This window comes from Silene latifolia, chromosome 10, assembly GCF_048544455.1.
Source record: "Silene latifolia isolate original U9 population chromosome 10, ASM4854445v1, whole genome shotgun sequence".
Lineage (NCBI taxonomy): Eukaryota > Viridiplantae > Streptophyta > Magnoliopsida > Caryophyllales > Caryophyllaceae > Silene > Silene latifolia.
In genome coordinates, this window is record NC_133535.1 from 146,378,559 (window position 1) to 146,399,324 (window position 20,766).

Consider the following 20,766-nt stretch of genomic DNA (forward strand, 5'->3'; position numbering starts at 1 on the left):
TTTCTACAATGACAATAATAGAAATAAACAACTTCAACGATGACATGAAATAGTTTTAACTCTGACTTTCTATAACGTATCAAATGTGTATGATCGAGTTACCAATAAAATAAATAAAAAGTCTAACTATGTTAAAAATTGGAACAATCAAAACTTTGGAGTTGATTTAAGAGTAGTAGCCTACCATCCTATCTCTTAGAAATAAAATATTTTTTTAGCTATAATTCAAGAATAAACATACAGCTATTTACATACTTTAAATAAAGTTTTAATGAGCCATATGGTTATATATAGTCTATCAGATATCTTTGTATTACCTTTGTTAAAAGAAGTCTCTCATTAGTTTTACATAGATGCGTAATATTACTCCGTATTAGTTTAATCTTGTTCTTCAGGTGGCTGGAGCAGATTCTTGGGATGCATCTATTAGCTTAATTATTCAAGAAAATAAGTCTATAGTGTCTATTTTTTATTGTTGTTCTCTTAGTAATGTCGTAAGGTATTCTATTTAATTTGTTGCTGTCAAAAAAAAAAATAGTTACCATTATAAATTACTATTGAAGTAAACTTAACTTGATCAATACATATGCCAAACATGGCACAATTCAAACTGACATAAACAAAGGCACACGCCACACACAACACAAGGATGGATTACACACACAAACAAGCTAAAGGTCAATAATTAAGATGAGATTCATAAGAAATAGTAGGAATAGCAAGCAAGGGATTCTTCCTCTTCATAGTCAACCCAAATGACTCATCCATATCCAGTTCTTCTGGGACCATCCCATGGGGTAACTTCCAGTCGAAGTGGTAGAGTAACATCGCCAATGGTAGCTCAACATTGGCAATACCTAATGATATGCCAGGGCACTTTCTCCTCCCTGCACCAAAAGGGAGAAGCTCAAAGTGACTTCCTTTGAAATCAATTGACGAATCTTGGAATCTCTCTGGGTTAAATACTTCCGGCTCCTCCCAATATTTTGGGTCTCGACCAGTAGCCCACGCGTTGATAATGACACGGGTTTTGTTGGGAATGTCGTAAGGTGGGATTTTGCAACTTTCCATTGATTCTCTAGGAGCCAAGAGAGGTACAGGTGGATGAAGCCTTAATGTTTCTTTTATTACAAGTTTTAAGCACTTGAGATCATTGAATCTTGTCTCATTGACCTCTCCGTTTAACTCCTTGTATATTTCCCTTACTTCGGCTTGGGCCTTCTTCATTTTTGTCGGGTTCTTTAGCAATTCCGACATTGCCCATTCTACTACCGATGATGAATTCTCACTTCCTCCTCCTAGAAGCTCCTACAAGAAGAATACACCATGACATCACACACATTATTACTACATTTTTTTCAAAATACTTATTAGAATAATCACAATGTAACTTTTAAGCAAAAGTTAGGGGATGAATAATGGCTAACACTCTTTGTAATTGTAGGTTTGTGGCTTGTCCCATGATAACAATGAATCTTAATTAGATTCTACATCTAAAGTTGGAATGAACTATTTAACCAATTTAGTAGTATGGAAGAAAGAGCTTGTGAGTATGCTGATGACAGGAGCCTACACTGAAGACTTGCTTACATTCGTCCTGATCTAGAAGCTTCTTTGTACAGTCAACATTGTAGATTGACAGCTGGCACAGTTGACCACTGTAACTAACTATTGACCAAGTTTGTTAGAGAAGTAGTTAGAGTTAGTTTGTATATAAATCAGTCCTTGTAACAGATTCATTAAGTTAATGCATTTACAGATTTTATTTACTCTTCTCTCTACATTCTTTCTCTCACTAAACCGTTAGAGATATTTTGTTTCACCAAGCTTTAAGCTCATCATCAATGGCGTCCTTAAGCTCCATTAATGGAGGTTTCTTAGCTCATATTGCACATTTTCACATGGTATCAGAGCAGAAATAGCCTGTCTATGCATATCTTTAGTTTTTCTTTTCAATTCTTTCCATTTCATCTTCATTTTAAGCTTTTAGTGCGTTTTTCTTCGATTTACGCTTCCGGTTTCTCTAAATCACATCAATTACTTCATCAATTCTTCGTTTTTCTTTACTCAAATTTCTTCAAATTTCAAGATGACAACTGCTACAATTGCTACTGATGCTTCATACAGTAATCCTTACGACGATCCTACTTTCTTAGCGAATTCTGATTCGCCTGCAATGGAGCTTGGAAATACAAAGTTTTCTGGTAAAAACTTCATGTCCTGGAGCAGGTGTGTGATCATGGCGTTAGAGATGAAGAATAAGCAAGGATTCTTGACTGGAGCTGTGGCCATGCCTGCTTTGACTTCTCCAAAGTATTCTCAGTGGATACGCAGTGATTATATGGTGCGTTGCTGGTTGTTGAATTCTATTGTTCCTGATCTCAAGGAGAATTTTATTACTTGCAAATCTGCTAAAGCTCTCTGGACAGATCTATGTGAAAGGTACGGCAATCAAAAGCGCCTTTATTGTTTCAATTGAAGAAGGAATTAAGGAATATTTCTCAAGGAAATGACACTGTTGTTGAATATTTCACAAAATTAAAGCGTAATTGGGATGATATTGATGAATTAGAGGTCATACCTGAATGTGAGTGCGGTGATGTGGATAAATGTACATGTAATTTGTACTGAAAAATGCTTGATATGTCTTTAAGGGAAAAGGTTCTCAATTTTCTTATGGGATTGAGTGATGTGTATGAGCATCCTGGGTCAAATATATTAGCCATGGATCCTCTACCTCCTCTTAATAAGGTCTATTCTATCATTCAACAAATAGAGAGTCAGAAGATGATCTCTAGCATAGTCAGTCCTTCACAAGATGTCAGTGCAATGAATGCATCTAAGCAAGGTACTGGTAAAGGTCCCTGGAATGTGTGGAAGAGGGAGGATAAGAAGGAAGAAAAGAAGTCCAAAGTTGATGATAGGTGGTGTTATCACTGCAACAAGAGAGGACATCTTCCTGAAGCATGTTTTATCAAATTTCCTGAGCTAAAGGCAAAGTTTCTGGCTAGGTTTTCTGGTAATGCTGCTGCTGGTACTTCTATGAATGGACAGCAGAATCAGGATTTCCAGTATAATACTTCTACATCACAGTATGTTCCACAGTTTCATCAGGGAGCATCTTCTCAATATCACAGTCAACCAAGTTTTCCTGCTGCTTCACAACATCAGCAAGGTTTTCAGCAAGGTTTTACATCACAGCCTGGTTCTCAGCAGGCATCTCCAGTATAATTTGATCCTGTTTTGTTAACTGCTTTATACAATCAGATGATGCAAGTCCAGCAGGCTAAGAATGATTCACCTGTGGATTTTTCTGATGCTTCTGTGAATTTTGCAGGTATCACTCTTGCTCACCCTAAGGCTTGTGATACTTGTCAAAATGCTTGGATAATTGACTCAGGTGCAACAGATCATATGACTGGTCATAAACATTACTTTGATAAGTTACAACTCTTAAACAAACCAATCTTAATAGGTCTACCTGATGGTTCTTCTCAATTAGTTACTCATGGAGGTCACATCACTCTTGAATCTGGAATCAAATTGTTTGACACTCTATATGTTCCTGCTTTTAAGCATAATCTGCTATCTGTTTGCAAGCTGTTGTCCACTACTAGTCTGCTGATTCACTTTTCTGTGGACAAATGTTTGATCCAGGACCATGCTTCTAGCAATCCTGTTGGTGTTGGTTTTCAAGAAAGAGGCTTATACAAGCTCAAGCATAGAGTTGGCAAGTTGTCAGTTGTTAGTAATGCAGTACTGAATAATTCTAGCTGTTTCTGTTCTAAATCTGACAGTTGTAATAAGTATAATAATGTGCATCTGTTGCATGCCAGACTAGGGCACACTTCATTGTCTAAAATGCAGCATATTGCTGGTATTCCTTGTAAAAACATGAAGCATTATGATTGTGAAACTTGCTTGCAAGCTAAAATACATAGTTTGCCTTTTAATAGAAGTAGTAATAGAGCAGCCTGTAAATTTGATCTTATACATGTTGATCTTTGGGGTCCTTATAAGATTGTTTCAATTACTGGTGCTCACTATTTCTTTACCATCGTAGATGATCATACTAGGGTCACTTGGACCTTCTTACTTAAGTATAAAACTCAAGTTGTTTCTATTTTAGAGAACTTCTTTGCTCAAGTAGAGAATTTTTATAAATGTACTGTCAAGATGCTTAGGAGTGACAATGGGACTGAGGTTATTCAAGATACTTGTTTAGGTCTCCTGGCTAGTAAGGGTATACTACAACAAAAAAGTGTACCAGGGGTACCCCAACAAAATGGTAGGGTAGAAAGAAAGCATCGGCATTTGGTTGAGACTGCTAGAGCCATGATGCTATTTGCTAAGTTGCCAAAGAGGTTTTGGGGTGAGAGTATCTTAGCTGCTACCCACCTTATCAATAAGCTTCCATCATCTGTCCTGGAATGGAAGACTCCTTATGAGGTTTTAATGGGCAAAATGCCCACTTATGAGGAGCTTAGGATTTTTGGGTGCTTGTGTTATGCTCCCACAAACTCTTTAACCAAGGACAAGTTTGCCTCCAAAGGGAGAAGATGCATGTTTATTGGATATCCTTTTGGACAAAAGGCTTACAAGCTGTTTGACCTTGACAATCACAAGATAATTGTAAGTAGAGATGTCATTTTCTTGGAGAATAAGTTCCCCTTTCATGATCAGTTGGATAGTTCTGGCATTGATCCCTATAAGTATCCTGTTCATTCTGATATTGATAATGAACCAAGTTTTTCTCCTCCTTCTCTTGAAAATGTACAAAGAAATAATACTACTACTTCATTTACACATTTAGAATTTCCAAATAACACTACAATACCCAATAATATCACAAATACTATTTCTGTATCTAGTACTAATACCAGCATACCAACTGTGTCTAGACAATTAGTCATACATAAAACACTTTCTTCTAGACTAACAGGGTTTGTAGTTCCTAATAATATTCAGAATATGCTGCACAAGGAATCTACAAATGATTTTTCTGTTCTTACAGCATCTCTTAATGCAGTTATTCAGACTTTTGAACCCTCTTCTTACAGTCAAGCCAAAAATGACCCTAATTGGGTCTCAGCTATGACCAAAGAGTTGCAAGCCTTGGAATCCAATGGCATGCGGGATCTTGTACCTCTTCCTGCTGGTTTTAAAGCCATAGGATCAAAATGGGTGTATAAAGTGAAGTTTAGACCAGATGGCAGTGTTGAAAGGCACAAAGCCAGACTTGTGGCTAAGGGTTATAGTCAGGTAGAGGGCAAGGATTATAAGCACACTTTTTCCCCTGTTGCTAAATTTGTGACTGTTAGAATATTCTTGGCAGTAGCAGCAGCTAGACAATGGCCTATTCATCAGTTAGACATTAATAATGCCTTCCTTCATGGCTTCCTTGATGAAGAGGTATACATGCTTCCACCTGAAGGATACACTAAAGCTTCCTCAGGGAAAGTGTGCAAATTAAAGAGATCCCTATATGGTCTCAAACAGGCTTCTAGGCAGTGGAACATTGAACTCACCAGACTTCTTTTATCACTTAGCTTTGTCCAATCCAAAAGTGATTATTCATTGTTCATCAGGAAAGAGAATGATCTTGTTACCATTGTGCCTGTTTATGTTGATGATCTTCTCATCACTGGCAATCACACAACATTTATACCTACTCTCAAACGAGCTTTGGACAAAGCATTCACTATTAAAGACCTTGGGCTCATCAGATATTTCCTAGGGTTAGAGGTTTTGCAGTCCCCTGAAGGGATTCTCTTAAACCAGAGGAAGTATGTACTGGACATACTGAAGGATATAGGAATGCAGGATGCCAAATCTGCTGATTTTCCTCTTCCTAGAGGACCGCATCTTTCCACTGAAGATGGTCTCCCACTTTCTGATCCAGAATCTTACAGACGGTTGGTAGGCAGGTTGTTGTACTTAAATTTGACTAGGCCTGATCTGTCCTATGCCATTTAACATCTTAGCCAATTTTTAAGTGTTCCCAGGGAACCACATTTCCAGGCTGCACTCCATCTGGTAAGGTATCTCAAAGGCACTGTGGATGCATCACTTTTTTACCCTGCTAATAATGCTCTAAACTTGAAGGCATATTGTGATGCAGATTGGGGCTCTTGAACTTTTAGTTGCAGATCCTTAACTGGTCACTGTGTGTTTCTTGGAGAGTCACTTATTGTAACACCCCCATACTCCAAGTGCCTTACCAGGACCACTCAGGTATAAGGATGCTACCATCTCGGTTACCCGAGGCAATGATATTCATAAGACAATAAAGAAACATATTTAAAAGTAATAGTTTAAGTGATTACATGATCAAAACCAAAACTGATAAACTGAAATACAACATTCTCAGACGGTCTACTGCTAAAACTATCAAAGCTATAAAACACCGTCTGACACAACGGAAGACTTCTAACTGCCACGTGATGACTCATCCCAGCTATTCCATACGCGTCATATCATACCTGCTCAATAACTGCTCACCACCCCCGAATGGATCACCACAGTTTTTAAAACATTTAAACGGGGTCAGTACTAATCACACAATTTATATAACCAACAACACAGTAAACACTGCTCAATCAGTCACACACACAATCACCCACTCCAATCAATCTCCGTCACCGACTGTCCACTGGACCACCACGCGATGGGGGACCGTAGCCGTACCCACCAAATCCCCGCTCATCATACCGAGCGATAACCCTGTCCCATTAATGTGCACATCCCCTCCCATGGCGGGTTCCACGGAGGGCGAAACTAGGGCGTGAAGCCACTCCCGCAAGTGACTCCACTCAGCCGAGAACGCATCTCGAGAACCAGAGACAAACAATCACAACCATCAACAATAATCAATCATCAACCTTCATAAAGCCAATACGATAATAATCAACAATTACACAACACAAACAATGCATTATGGGACTAATACTGAGTAGGGAAACCCTACCTGGAAAGCACAACACAATCAGACAATCTCACAGCTGATATCAAATCGCTTCCTCTACGAACCCTCCTCCTAACATACAAACATATAATCACTACCAATCATAAAACACAACAAAACCCCCAAATCCCAATATTAGGGTTTGACCAACTTTAACAAAATACTATAAAAACGGTACATAGATCTTACCCTCGACGCAAGGATCACAACGGTATAAAGAAAGGTAAAATCCGACCTTCCAAGCTCCGGGATTTGCCAACAATGTGATTAAAGCGAATGACGTAGTTTGATTTCTCTTTTCACAGTGATTAGGTTTTAAAAAGTGTTTAAAGAATAGTGACGGAAGTAATATATACTTAATCGCATTATTAACAAAACCCGAGAAATCATCACCCCGTAAACCGGCTACTCGATCGAGTAGCTTAGGTACTCGATCGAGTGCCCCCTTACTCGATCGAGTATCAACGTTACTCGATCGAGTACCCAACAGGTCAGAAACTATTTTAAAAACACAACACACCCTTACTCGACAGAGTAAGGCCTACTCGATAGAGTACCCAGAGACTCATAAAACCGTAGTATTACAGTCTTCCCTCCTTAAAAAGAACTTCGTCCCCGAAGTTCAACCCATACCTAAAAACAACCCTACTAACCCGACCAAGACACAACAACATAGCTAAGAACTCAAGAACTCAACCAAACATAAAACATGAACTCTTAACATCCACTCCACCAACTATGTTTACTTCCACAACATGACTCACGATATCGTATCTACCACATATATATCTCTCACGACACCAACTCCATACATAACCAACTACCATCCTCTAACGCTGCTAGCTCCATAATATCATCCACTATCAAATCCAATATCAAGACACTCATAGACATCAAACGGAATGTTACATTTTACCACCCCTAAAAGGAACTTCGTCCTCGAAGTTTACTCACACTCATAACCTCATCATCCAACTGTCAACACTAGCTACTACAAGCACGACCATGACCTTTAATAAAACAGTCCTTTATGCTACACCAACACTCCACTTCCAAACATACTACCATATGTACAACCATCAAAATCTCTTTTATCGCATCTTACTCCTCTTAAGATAAATGTTACGTCCTCGTAACTCACTAATACTAAATCCTAGCTATATCGTCTCATAATCCTCATTACTATCGCATGTCAAAGATAACCAACTATAATCTAAACACTCACCATGCATATATCCAAGGTCCAATGCTCTCTTACTTAAACCTTTCTCATACCTCAACCCATTCGGCACACCACCTAACCTATACCATGCAACTCGTAGCAAAATCACCATACTAACTCTCCATTATTACTGAAAAACATACCTCTCTACGTAAAGCACCTATCTCCCAAAAGCATGACTCACGATCCACACTCGTTACGTATACTCCCACTAGATCCTCAAGTTCTTTTCTTTCATTACCGCAAAACTCATACACAACTTAACATGACACTAATTCCCAACACCCTGCACTCACTATCTCAACACAAGATTATGAACCACCTGCCGCTTTCCGATCATTACAGCACATGTTCCACGAATCACTTGCCATGACTATGACTACTGATGCCTTATCTTAAAACAAGATCAAAATTACTGTAACAACTTCTCACAACTATGTCCCATCAACAGAATATCACTATATCATGACAACAACTAAAACATATACAACTCTCTTTCCTACCATACTCTACCCTCATTCCCAAACTGAAACTGGTAAGAAACATCAACAAACAAAACAACAGTCTACATGTTCAACCAAAACTCACAAGGAACAGCAGCAAACAAAACAACAATCTATGTTTAACTGGTATGTACTTTCGAAAACTCGCATCATAATCATCTCGCCTACTCCACCACAACCGGTGACGGCATCGCAACACCGCCACCAACAGCCACACCTTAGTGCGAAAATACCCGCATCACAACACTAAATACCGTGCCCGGATCACCACCCGAGGCACCACAACCACATCGATAGTCATCACAACTTACACAATCCCATAAGCACTGACTTAACATAACTTCTTGGACAAGAAAACTTACTCAAATCCACTTTACTAAATCACAAAGCAACATACTATATGAATTAAACATATAATAACCTCATGAATATCATCCCCTTACCACATCACGGAATAACATATATCATGAATACATACAAGTATAACCAGTCATGCCAGATCAATCAAATTATTACCTCTTTGAATATCATTCCATTACGCTATCGTATCCAACATGTATTACATAACATTCAGATAACAACTTTATAATTATCACACCATACCACTTCTTGTGAGGTCAGAACCTCATACAAACATTTACACATATCATAGACCCGTAATCACATCCACCTAGTCAATCCTGATCACGTAAGTTACCACCTGATATAAGTTACCTCTCACTCGAGCTTAACTCGTATACTCCTTATAACATATTCTCCCATTCGCATATCCATCACCCCCTGCCAAATGTAACCATACCATTAATACTCAACTACTAACAACCGCCTTATATAACCACATCTTATGCTCTCTCACAACCATACATATCAATCTGGTCTCTACAAAATCAACCTCTTTAGAATTGCTACCTTTCTAATATACCATCATCCTTAACCACGAGTCACAAACCATAACACTACTACTGCCCGGACATCAAACCTGTTACACTCATCTCTAAACATCACGATTTCTTTCCTATCTTTGGTTAACATCCCAAATAACGAACATCAAATCCATCAACAAGATTACCTCAACATTCTTCCCAATACTATCCTTAATTGTATCATTATCTAACTCTCCACCAAAATCTCATATCATGCAGATATTCTACCAACTTCTTACTTTCCTTAATTCCTCAAAACTCAAGACTAATCATGTTGTCCCGAAACTCCTATATAACCATTAACTAACATCCTCATGATTGGTATCACACATCTCGACGACTCCTTACCTCTATATCACATAACTCCGGCCAACATTTTCCTAGTTTTACTCCCCTTTCTTTTCTTTTACACTCGACAAAATCAACTAACCATTCAACTCTTTAACACTTCTACCTAACTCTTTAGTGTTCCAGTTACTTTCTCATTGCTCCAAAACTCACATCTCATTATTTCATATCGATATCATCTCACTCTTTCTTACCATAAATATTCTCTTATTACGCCATCAATCACGCTTGCAACTAACCCATCCATAGAATCAACGTTTACTTGTTCAAACAATTGCATCTCCTTTGTACATCTCTAGAAATCAAAATTCCTTTCATACCGTTAATTGCCCAAGGAAATCCCACAGTAGTTTTATCTCTTAATAAACCAAATCTCCCAAACTCACTCACTGTGTACAAATCCACCTCGCGACATGTCTCCACAAAGTTGACTATATATCACTCTTCTCAACCCCTCTAAAACGAACTTTCACTATGTATATTCTTAACTCACACGACTCCTAACCATCTCCCTCGATAATTCTTTACACATCTCAAGCTGCCACTATCCACATCCTTACTTTCAATCTTTTCATTTTCACGTTCTTTAGACCCACATCATCCCTTGCCCATATTCACTTATTTTTACGTTACTCAACACAAAGTCATATCACTCATCTCATCTCATCTCAGAAAACATGCCCTATGTCTCAATTAAGCTACAACGATCTTTTTTTTTCCAATATCTATCACAACCACATATAACTTATGTCCTCCCTACCAAACTCATACTCACCACAAGAGTCACTTCTTACATCATAAGATTGGGTAACTTACGCTTCAGGACCAACATACATGTAAAACAATGCATAAAGAAGCAAAATGACACCTTTGAATTAAACATAATATGCAACGAATTCAAAAGATAAGCATATGACCCGAATCATGGGTCACTAGATCGAGTAGGTGAAGATCAGAAGCACGTAAAACAATTCACCAGGGCTACTCGATCGAGTAACTAACGTACTCGATCGAGTGCCGCCTACTCGATCGAGTACCAATGCTACTCGATCGAGTACCTTACGCAATTCTCAGCATCGTCCAGTTTTCGTAAAACAGTCATAACTCACTCATTTCTTGGTCGTTTTGGGCGTGTGACCTATCGTTAGAATCATAAAAGAACAAGCTATCACCTCCAATTGGAATCACATTAAAATAATTTATACATCTCAAGTTATAACAGTTTAAAGACAACCTCTTTATAATCGAAAATACAACTACTTGGTTTTACTTCCCAACAACTTAAACGACAACATGGTAAACAAAACAACTCGATGTTCATAAAACCAGTATCCCTAACCACATGTTACTAACTTCAAAAGCCAAGCAACAAATAACTCGATGCACACTTATCATTCAACTTACCAATCACATATTACCCACATGTTTTTATTATATAACTTTACGTAAACAAAATCACAATTATATGACATCAAGTATCATATTCACATGTTACTAGCATAACAACCTTATAAAATCTCTTCTATCATACAACATGCTAAAAAAAAATATATCATATTATCATGCAACAATTATCATCTTTTTCCACCAATTATTCATGCGCTTACTCAAACTTTAAGCTATATAAACTCGTACAACACTACCAACAACATATATGTATACATAACTCTATGTATAACTCAAATCAAACCAATTTTCTTTCCGTATTTCTATAATGCCATATTACAAAACAACTATCATGCTTTCAATCAATAACTTACGAAATCACATCATCACCATCTTTTCTACACATTCCCCATTCTCCACATACATACATCCACGGATTCATGCCACACATAGCTCCATAGGTACACAAAGCACAAGGTAAACACATAGCGATCCCGACTCATATCCCATGTGACCGGTTCAAAATTGTAGGGCGAGTTCGCGACTTTAGGACGTCTCCCAAGCCCTTGCATTAGCTCCTACAACTTTTACCCCGGGTTCATTTTAATTGACTCCCTATGTTCATTAGATTCATTAGTTACAGGTTTCAGGATCGTCGCTCTGATACCATTTGTAACACCCCCATACTCCAAGTGCCTTACCAGGACCACTCAGGTATAAGGATGCTACCATCTCGGTTACCCGAGGCAATGATATTCATAAGACAATAAAGAAACATATTTAAAAGTAATAGTTTAAGTGATTACATGATTGATGGTATCAAGCTATACCTCGCAAGTGCACGATTCTATCGTTGTACACTATTAAGGGTCGATCCCACAAGGAGTTGAAAAGATTACTAATTGTTCTAATCCGATCGTTTAGCTAAGTCGAAAATAAGAGATGATGGTTGTTATACTAATGCTACCTAAAATAAAGAGAAATGCAAACTTAACAAAAGCAAGGAAATTAAGCAAACACGAAGGGTAGATTGTAATTCAAATAATTTAAAGGCCTAAGACTCGGTTCTTCCCAAACAATTCGCAATTCCACATGGTTAAATTTCTAGGCTAATCACAAAGGTAGTTAGGTGAGGAGGTGACGGCTCTAATTCGCCTAAGACCCCCCTCTCGGGTTCGAAATAGGACACTAGCACTACCCACCAACCCCCCTCTCGGGTTCGAAGGTCGGAATCCCTAACTCAATACCCCACTACCCCAAAAACATGCATTTTCCCGAGGTAGTCCGATATTCGCTAAGGTCATTAAGCCCCATCAATACCCGGGTCATCCCACTCCCTCTCTCGAGGGTCGATTTCAAACACTAATTTAGAGGTGTCCTACCCCGGTTCTCCCTTTCGGTCTCAACCGAGGTCAACAATAGGGTCAAGTCTCGGGTACCCAAATCACAACCTAACCAACTCTCGTTGGTGGTCAAGGGTCGTAAGTCAACACTACCCAAGAGTCAACCCATAACCCAAGTCATCCCTCTAAACTACCCTCACCAATTTCCCCAAATAATTAGCCTTTATGAAATTCAATTAGTGAAATTACTCATGTTGGGTCAAACCGAGCCCTAGTGGAAGACTACTCACTAATCATGGTCCTAATTGCGAAATAAACAACAAAGATGGAAACTTTGGTCACAAACATGGTGAGAAGATGAAATTCACTACTAAACATGCAACAATCTAACAATGGGTGGAAGGAAAGATGGTTTAATCTAATAATGAGAGAGATTTAAACCTAAAGACACAATCTTTAACCAAATCAACTCAAAGATTAAGTCTTTGAGGACAACTACCCAAGGATGAACAAAAGAAAGAGAAACAAAGGAAAGATGAACAATGATAAGAGAAGCAATGATGAAATTAACAACAACAAACAAACAACAACAACAATTTTAACATAAACAATCAAACAAACATAAAAGATGAACAAAATGTAAACAATTGAAAATAGGGAGAGAAATAATACCAACAAAATAGTGAAAGAGGAATTTGGATAGAAATAATAAAGAAGGAAATCCTTCAATCTTCTTACAAACCCAAATTCAATCACTAATTGATTGAATAACTTCTCTAATTAAAGAAAGATTAACAAGGAGATTAAGAAAGTTTAAAGCTTGAAAGGGTAAAATTTCTGGATCTAGGGTTGTGTGTACAAAGGGGTTTAAGAGGGGGTATATATAGGTTATACAAGGATTAGGACCGAAATTGGAAATGGGCTTTGAAACTCGTAAATGCACTCCGGCCGGTCAATCGGCCACGGCCATTCACCGGTGGGAGATCTCTGGAAGTTTTGAACAATTTTTGAGGTCATCAGTGTGCACGGCGGTCGACCGGCCGCCGGTCCCTGACCGGCTGGGACAGCTTGACTTTGAAGCTTGACTTTTGCCTTGGAGGAACTCCCAGCCGGCTAGCCGCCACGGCCATTTGACCTACTGGGAGTTTCTGTAACATTCTTCCAATTTCTTTGTTTCCTAAGCTCAAATGTCCTCCCAGCTGGCCAGCCACGGCCACCGCCCCCACCTACCGGGAGTGCTTCTTCACAATTCTTCCTCCATTCTCCTTGTAGATGTACTCCCGGTAGCTGCTAGCCATTTACCACCTACCGAGGGTACTCCTCAAAGATAATTCCCTTCTTCTTTCATGCAAGGCTTAGAAATCCCGTCTATCTAGCTTCGTTTCGCCCGTTCCCGCCTCAATTTCTGCAAGGGGGCCAAAGTGTCATAGTAAAGGGAATCGGGACTAGAAACGAGAGTAAAGGGGGTACAAAACCGCCTTAAATGGGGTCGAATATGCATGAAAATAGAGGGAAAAAGAGTGCAAAATGGTCCTATATCAATGATCAAAACCAAAACTGATAAACTGAAATACAGCATTCTCAGACGGTCTACTGCTAAAACTATCAAAGCTATAAAACACCGTCTCGACACAATGACGACTTCTAATCGCCACGTGATGACTCATCCCACTATCCCATACGCGTCATATCATACTGCTCAATAATCGCTCACCACCCCGAATGGATCACCACGCTTTTAAAACATTTAAACGGGGTCGATTAATCACACAATTTATATAACCAACAACACAAGAAACACACTCAATCAGTCACACACACAATCACCCACTCCAATCAATCTCCGTCACCGACTGTCCACTGGACCAGCCCTGCCAGTGGGGGACCGTAGCCGTACCCACCAAATCCCCGCTCATCATACCGAGCGATAACCCTGTCCCATTAATGTGCACATCCCCTCCCGTGGCGGGTTCCACGGAGGGCGAAACTAGGGCGTGAAGCCACTCTCGCAAGTGACTCCACTCAGCCGAGAACGCATCTCGAGAACCAGAGACAAACAATCACAACCATCAACAACAATCAATCAGCATCCTTCATAAAGCCAATACGATAATAATCAACAATTACACAACACCAACAATGCATTATGGGACTAATACTGAGTAGGGAAACCCTACCTGGAAAGCACAACACAATCAGACGATTTCACAGCTGATATCAAATCGCTTCCTCTACGAACCCTCCTCCTAACATACAAACATATAATCACTACCAATCATAAAACACAACAAAACCCCCAAATCCCAATATTAGGGTTTGACCAACTTTAACAAAATACTATAAAAACGGTACATAGATAATACCCTCGACGCAAGGATCACAACGGTATAAAGAAAGGTAAAATCCGACCTTCCAAGCTCCGGGATTTGTCAACAATGCGATTAAAGCGAATGACGTAGTTTGATTTCTCTTTTCACAGTGATTAGGTTTTAAAAAGTGTTTAAAGAATAGTGACGGAAGTAATATATACTTAATCGCATTATTAACAAAACCCGAGAAATCATCACCCCGTAAACCGGCTACTCGATCGAGTAGTTTAGGTACTCGATCGAGTGCCACCTTACTCGATCGAGTATCAACGTTACTCGATCGAGTACCCAACAGGTCAGAAACTATTTTAAAAACGCAACACACCCTTACTCGACAGAGTAAGGCCTACTCGACAGAGTACCCAGAGACTCATAAAACCGTAGTATTACAGTCTTCCCTCCTTAAAAAGAACTTCGTCCGCGAAGTTCAACCCATACCTAAAAACAACCTTACTAACCCGAGCAAGACACAACAAAATAGCTAAGAACTCAAGAACTCGACCAAACATAAAACATGAACTCTTAACATCCACTCCACCAACTATGTTTACTTCCACAACATGACTCACGATATCGTATCTACCACATATATATCTCTCACGACACCAACTCCATACATAACCAACTACCATCCTCTAACGCTGCTAGCTCCATAATATCATCCACTATCAAATCCAATATCAAGACACTCATAGACATCAAACGGAATGTTACACTTATATCCTGGAAAACAAAAAAGCAAAAAACCATTTCAAAAAGCTCTGCAGAATCAGAGTTTAGGGCCATGTCGTATACAGCTTCTGAAATTGTGTGGGTACAAGCCTTGCTACAGGATTTTGGGGTCACAATAGCTTTACCAATTCAGTTAAACTGCGACAATAAAGCAGCTCAACACATTGCTGCCAATCATGTCTTCCATGAGCGCACCAAACACATCAACATAGACTGTCATTACATTCGTGAAAGGATTCAAGAAGGCCTGATTTGTACCAATCATGTGAAATCAAGCTTACAGTTGGCAGATCTCATGACCAAGCCCCTAGGTGCTCAACAACATCATTTCTTAGCTTTCAAGTTAGGCTTGCAATTCACATCTGTTCATGAGCATCCAACTTGAGGGGGGGCTATGGAAGCAAGAGCTTGTGAGTATGCTGATGACAGGAGCCTACACTGAAGACTTGCTTACATTCGTCCTGATCTAGAAGCTTCTTTGTACAGTCAACATTGTAGATTGACAGCTGGCACAGTTGACCACTGTAACTAACTATTGACCAAGTTTGTTAGAGAAGTAGTTAGAGTTAGTTTGTATATAAATCAGTCCTTGTAACAGATTCATTAAGTTAATTCATTTACATATTTTATTTACTCTTCTCTCTACATTCTTTCTCTCACTAAACCGTTAGAGATATTTTGTTTCACCAAGCTTTAAGCTCATCATCAATGGCGTCCTTAAGCTCCATTAATGGAGGTTTCTTAGCTCATATTGCACATTTTCACAAGTAGGCTTGTCCCAAGATAGCAATTAGCAAGTAAAAGCAAAATTAGCAACCAATCTTAAGTTCTACATGTGTTTCGGTAACGACTTTTCCGTCAGTTGATAACGTGCACTCATTGGTGTTTGGTGACCATTTTTTTTTTGATGACGAGGGGATTGAATCCCCACGGGCCATGCATTCCCGCACCACTACATGGACCATGTAAGCCACCCCTTTCGGGGGCTGCTGTGGCCAAGTGATCATCGCCCCAACTGGTAGTCGAATCCGGGACCTCTCAACTCCTATACTTCTGCAAGTTTCAAGGTTTAACCCGGTTACCACTGAATTTTGGTGACCATTATTATTAAAGGACTTTTAATACGATAAATAATTTGATAAATAACATTATAAAAACAAACAAAAATCATCTTAGGGTTTGAATTAATGTTCAGCACTATAGGTCTAATGTCACTAGACTAGAGTCAAACTCATTTAATATTATTCCTGAAATTTTACGAGGACTTTATATTTCTAAGTTATTGAAAAATCATTTTTTTAGTATTTATTTCATGTTCTTCATAACCAGTTTATCATCTGTTACAGGGGCGTTTATAGAGGGCTGCAGGGGATACACCTAGACCTGGCAAAACGGGTCACTCGGGTCGGGTACGGGTCGGGTCAGTTTGGGTCGGGTCATTTCGGGTCTGTCACATATTTCGGGTCGGGTTGGGTCGGGTCGGGTCACTTTCGGATTTCGGGTCAATTTCGGGTGACCTGTTGTCGGGTCATTTCGGGTCGGGTCATTTTCGGGTATAAGTCATTTTAGGTCGGGTTGCTTTTGAGTTAATGGTTAAGCACTTAAGTTAATATATTTTGATTAAGAAATACTATTTTGCAAATTTAACTATTTATTAGGGATTATTGTAACCGATGAAACTATATTTTGATATATATAGTATTAATATGAGTTAGTACTTGTCGTTTCGGGTCATTTTGGGTCACTTCAAGTCATTTGGGATCAGTTCAGTCATGAGTTGGGTCTTTTCGGATTGGGTTACCTCGGGTCGGGTCAACATTGGGTCAGACAATGTTCGGGTCGGGTCTGGGTCGGGTCGGGTCAATTCGGGTTTCGGGTCATATTCGGGTCAAGCAAGTTCGGGTCCTTTTCGGGTCTCGGGTCAGCCTATTCGGGTCGGGTCATTCGGGTCTGACCCATTTTGCCAGGTCTAGATACACCCGCTCCCCCTCTGTTAAACAATAATTATAATTTTGTGTAATTAAGAAACATGTTAATTATGTTGGTCTAGTGGTGTGTGTAGTTTTTCCTTGTACAAGGTCACGGGTTCAATACTTCTTGTGAATATTTTTTATTCAATGTTTTTTTACCATTTGTGTTATGTATATTTTGCCAAATCACATAACAAATTATTATCTTAGAACCATATTTCTCATTATAAAAACATAAATCCGCAACTTTTGTAATTTCGTTAATTTTTCGCATCCCCGTCCACCAAATCCAGGAATCGCCCTTGATCTGTCATTGCTCGAAATGACTTTTTATGAGCATTTTCATAATAAGCGATTTTTATGATGTTTATTATAGAGTAGTATACTTTATTATACCATAGGTATCTGTTTTATTATTTTTTTATACTTTTTTACCTCAAATTATAAAATAGTTCGATACTCAATATTATTGGGACACAAGGAATACTAGCTAACAGACACATACGAAGTTTTTAGGTAAAACGAACAATATACTACGGAGTATATAATAGGGTAACAAAAATTATTACCATGATAACACCCTTAATGTTATCGGTCGTCAAAGTAAATTGGGCAGAGTTGGTAACATTATCCTTGTGATGCTTCAAAAGAACATCTACCAAATCTTCCACAGAATCATCAGGATTATTATTCATGTGTTCATGGATTATAGGCTCAAAGATCCTATCAGTTTCCTTCATTAACTTACGAAATTTAGATTTCATTCCACTTAATGTGTGAAGGAATTTGATAGATGGGAATAGATCTGCAGCACAGAAACCTGTGCATGTTTCTGTTACACCTGTTAAAAGTGCCCTAAATGGTCCTTGCTCGTCTCGTTTGGTACTGAAAGCTGCCCTGCAATAGGCAAAAAAAAAAAGGACAAAAAAAATGAATATTATGATAATACAAATTCTTATTTAAGACGGTTTTAAGGTTGAGACTGATCAATTAGTATAAATAACACAAAAGCAAACAAAATGTATGTATAGAGAAAAATAAGATTTTGTCTTATATATGAACATACAAATGGGTCTGGGCCTTTCCCGAACGGAGGAGACGGACTACTCAACAAACATAAAGGAGGTTCTATCCTAAAATCAATTGCTATAGGAGTATATTAGTCACCTTGGTTATAAAGCGATATAATCTCGCTTACTCCAACAATGTGGACATTCACATATAGGATTATATTCCTCTGTATACTTAAGGCCCTGTTCTTTTGAACTGAAACAGATCTGATCTGAACTGAACTAAACTTATAGGATCTGAACTGAACTGAACTGAACTTATAGGATCTGAATTGAACTTATAGGATCTGAATTGAATTGAACTGAACTTATTGGATCTGAACTGAACTTATAGGATCGACCTGAACTGAACTTATAAGATCTGAACTGAACTGAACTTTTAGGATCTGAACTGAACTTACACGATCCGGATTTAAATTAACTTAAATTAATTTCACTTAAATATTATTATTATTATTATTATTATTATTATTGTCATTGTTCTTGTTGTTATTTTTATTTTTATTTTTATTATTTATTTTATTTTATTTTATTTTTTATAAAACCGCAACTTTTATTATTATTATTATTATTATTATTATTATTATTATAAAAATAAACGCAGACTTTTATTGAGATTAAAGAAATCTTTTACAAGACTTTAAGTCCAAAAGAACAAGGCCAAAGTAGGATGATATCTTACCCGTTTTGATGTTAAGATGGATAACTTTGTAGGGAACTAATTGTTGTGATTGAGTATTGTTATTTAACTCTATCTGTTCTGGTAATTCATTTTCTTCTTTGGCTTTCTTTGGTACTTAGCAGATTATTATTAGGAGAAGCAGATTGGTTAAGCAGATTATAAATGTAGATCGGATTGATATGTTTGATTAGTACTCCCTCCTAGTCGCTCATTTCTTCCTTCTCTCCTTATTCATGCTAATCGGATTTTCTTCCCTCTTTTCTTTTTTGGAAGCTTTTTTGTGGTCCAAATTTAATTACATGTGGAGTGGGTGCTTTGTGTGGTGCAAAATCATTTCCTTGTTTCTTATGCAAAATAGAAGAGGGAAGAAATGAGTGACTAAGGGGGATATATTTTAATTAGCGGATGTAGTAGAAGTGCAAATATGTGTAACACAAAATCTCATTATAGACAGCACATATCCGTCTATAACTAAAGACGGGCCAAATACAATACCACATTCCTAATAGGACAAGCAACAAGTGGGGGTGGTGGGGGCAAAAAATGTCACCACTTTCAAGCTATTTGACCCGTCTTTAGCTATAGACGGATATATCCGTCTATAGCAAGACTAGCTGTATGTGTAAATGGTTGACAGATTCATTTTTTACAAGCTATTATAGTGAATGTGCTAGGGAGCAACATATTGTAACAAGGATTTTTCTAAAATGTACCCTAAGAGCACATGTTAATAATCCTTAAAAGAAAAGCTTCAATAAATATCATGACAAATTGAAATAATAAACTAATTTTTCAGATTTTAATGATATATTTATTGTTAATCTTTTTTTTTTAAATATTATTAACATGTGCCCTAAGGACACATTTTAGAAAAATGGAAGTAAAAATAAGTAAAATAATACCTTGACATAATGTCGCAAGCAAGGAAGAAAAAATTCTGGCAAAAGCTGACCCGACCCGATGAACCCGACCCGACCCGCCCGAAACCCGACCCGATACAACCCGAAAATTGGGTGAACCGAAACCGAACCGACCCGAACCGAACCGACCCGATAACCGATAACAGCCTTATTTTCTCCAACCCGAACCCGACCTGAACCGACCCGACCCGACCCGTGACCCGATATTTTCTCAACCCGATAGATGACCCGATAATGAACTAGCTTAATAATGGTTTAAATAACACCAAATTGACATTTATCTTAATTATTTTCACTTAAAACTACAATTAATACACCTACCTATTATTTAAAC

General features: G+C 38.3%; 1 protein-coding gene across 1 annotated transcript; it reads right to left on the reverse strand.

Moving 5' to 3' along the window:
- Window positions 1-578: 578 nt before the first annotated feature.
- LOC141606228 (cytochrome P450 71D10-like) lies at window positions 579-20,451 on the reverse strand. Its single transcript, XM_074425280.1, has 3 exons — window positions 20,415-20,451; window positions 18,330-18,657; window positions 579-1,308 (listed from the first exon to the last, which is right to left on the reverse strand). The coding sequence occupies exons 1-3, from the start codon at window positions 20,420-20,422 to the stop codon at window positions 679-681; spliced, it is 966 nt and encodes a 321-aa protein (XP_074281381.1). The 5' UTR covers window positions 20,423-20,451; the 3' UTR covers window positions 579-678.
- Window positions 20,452-20,766: the final 315 nt, after the last annotated feature.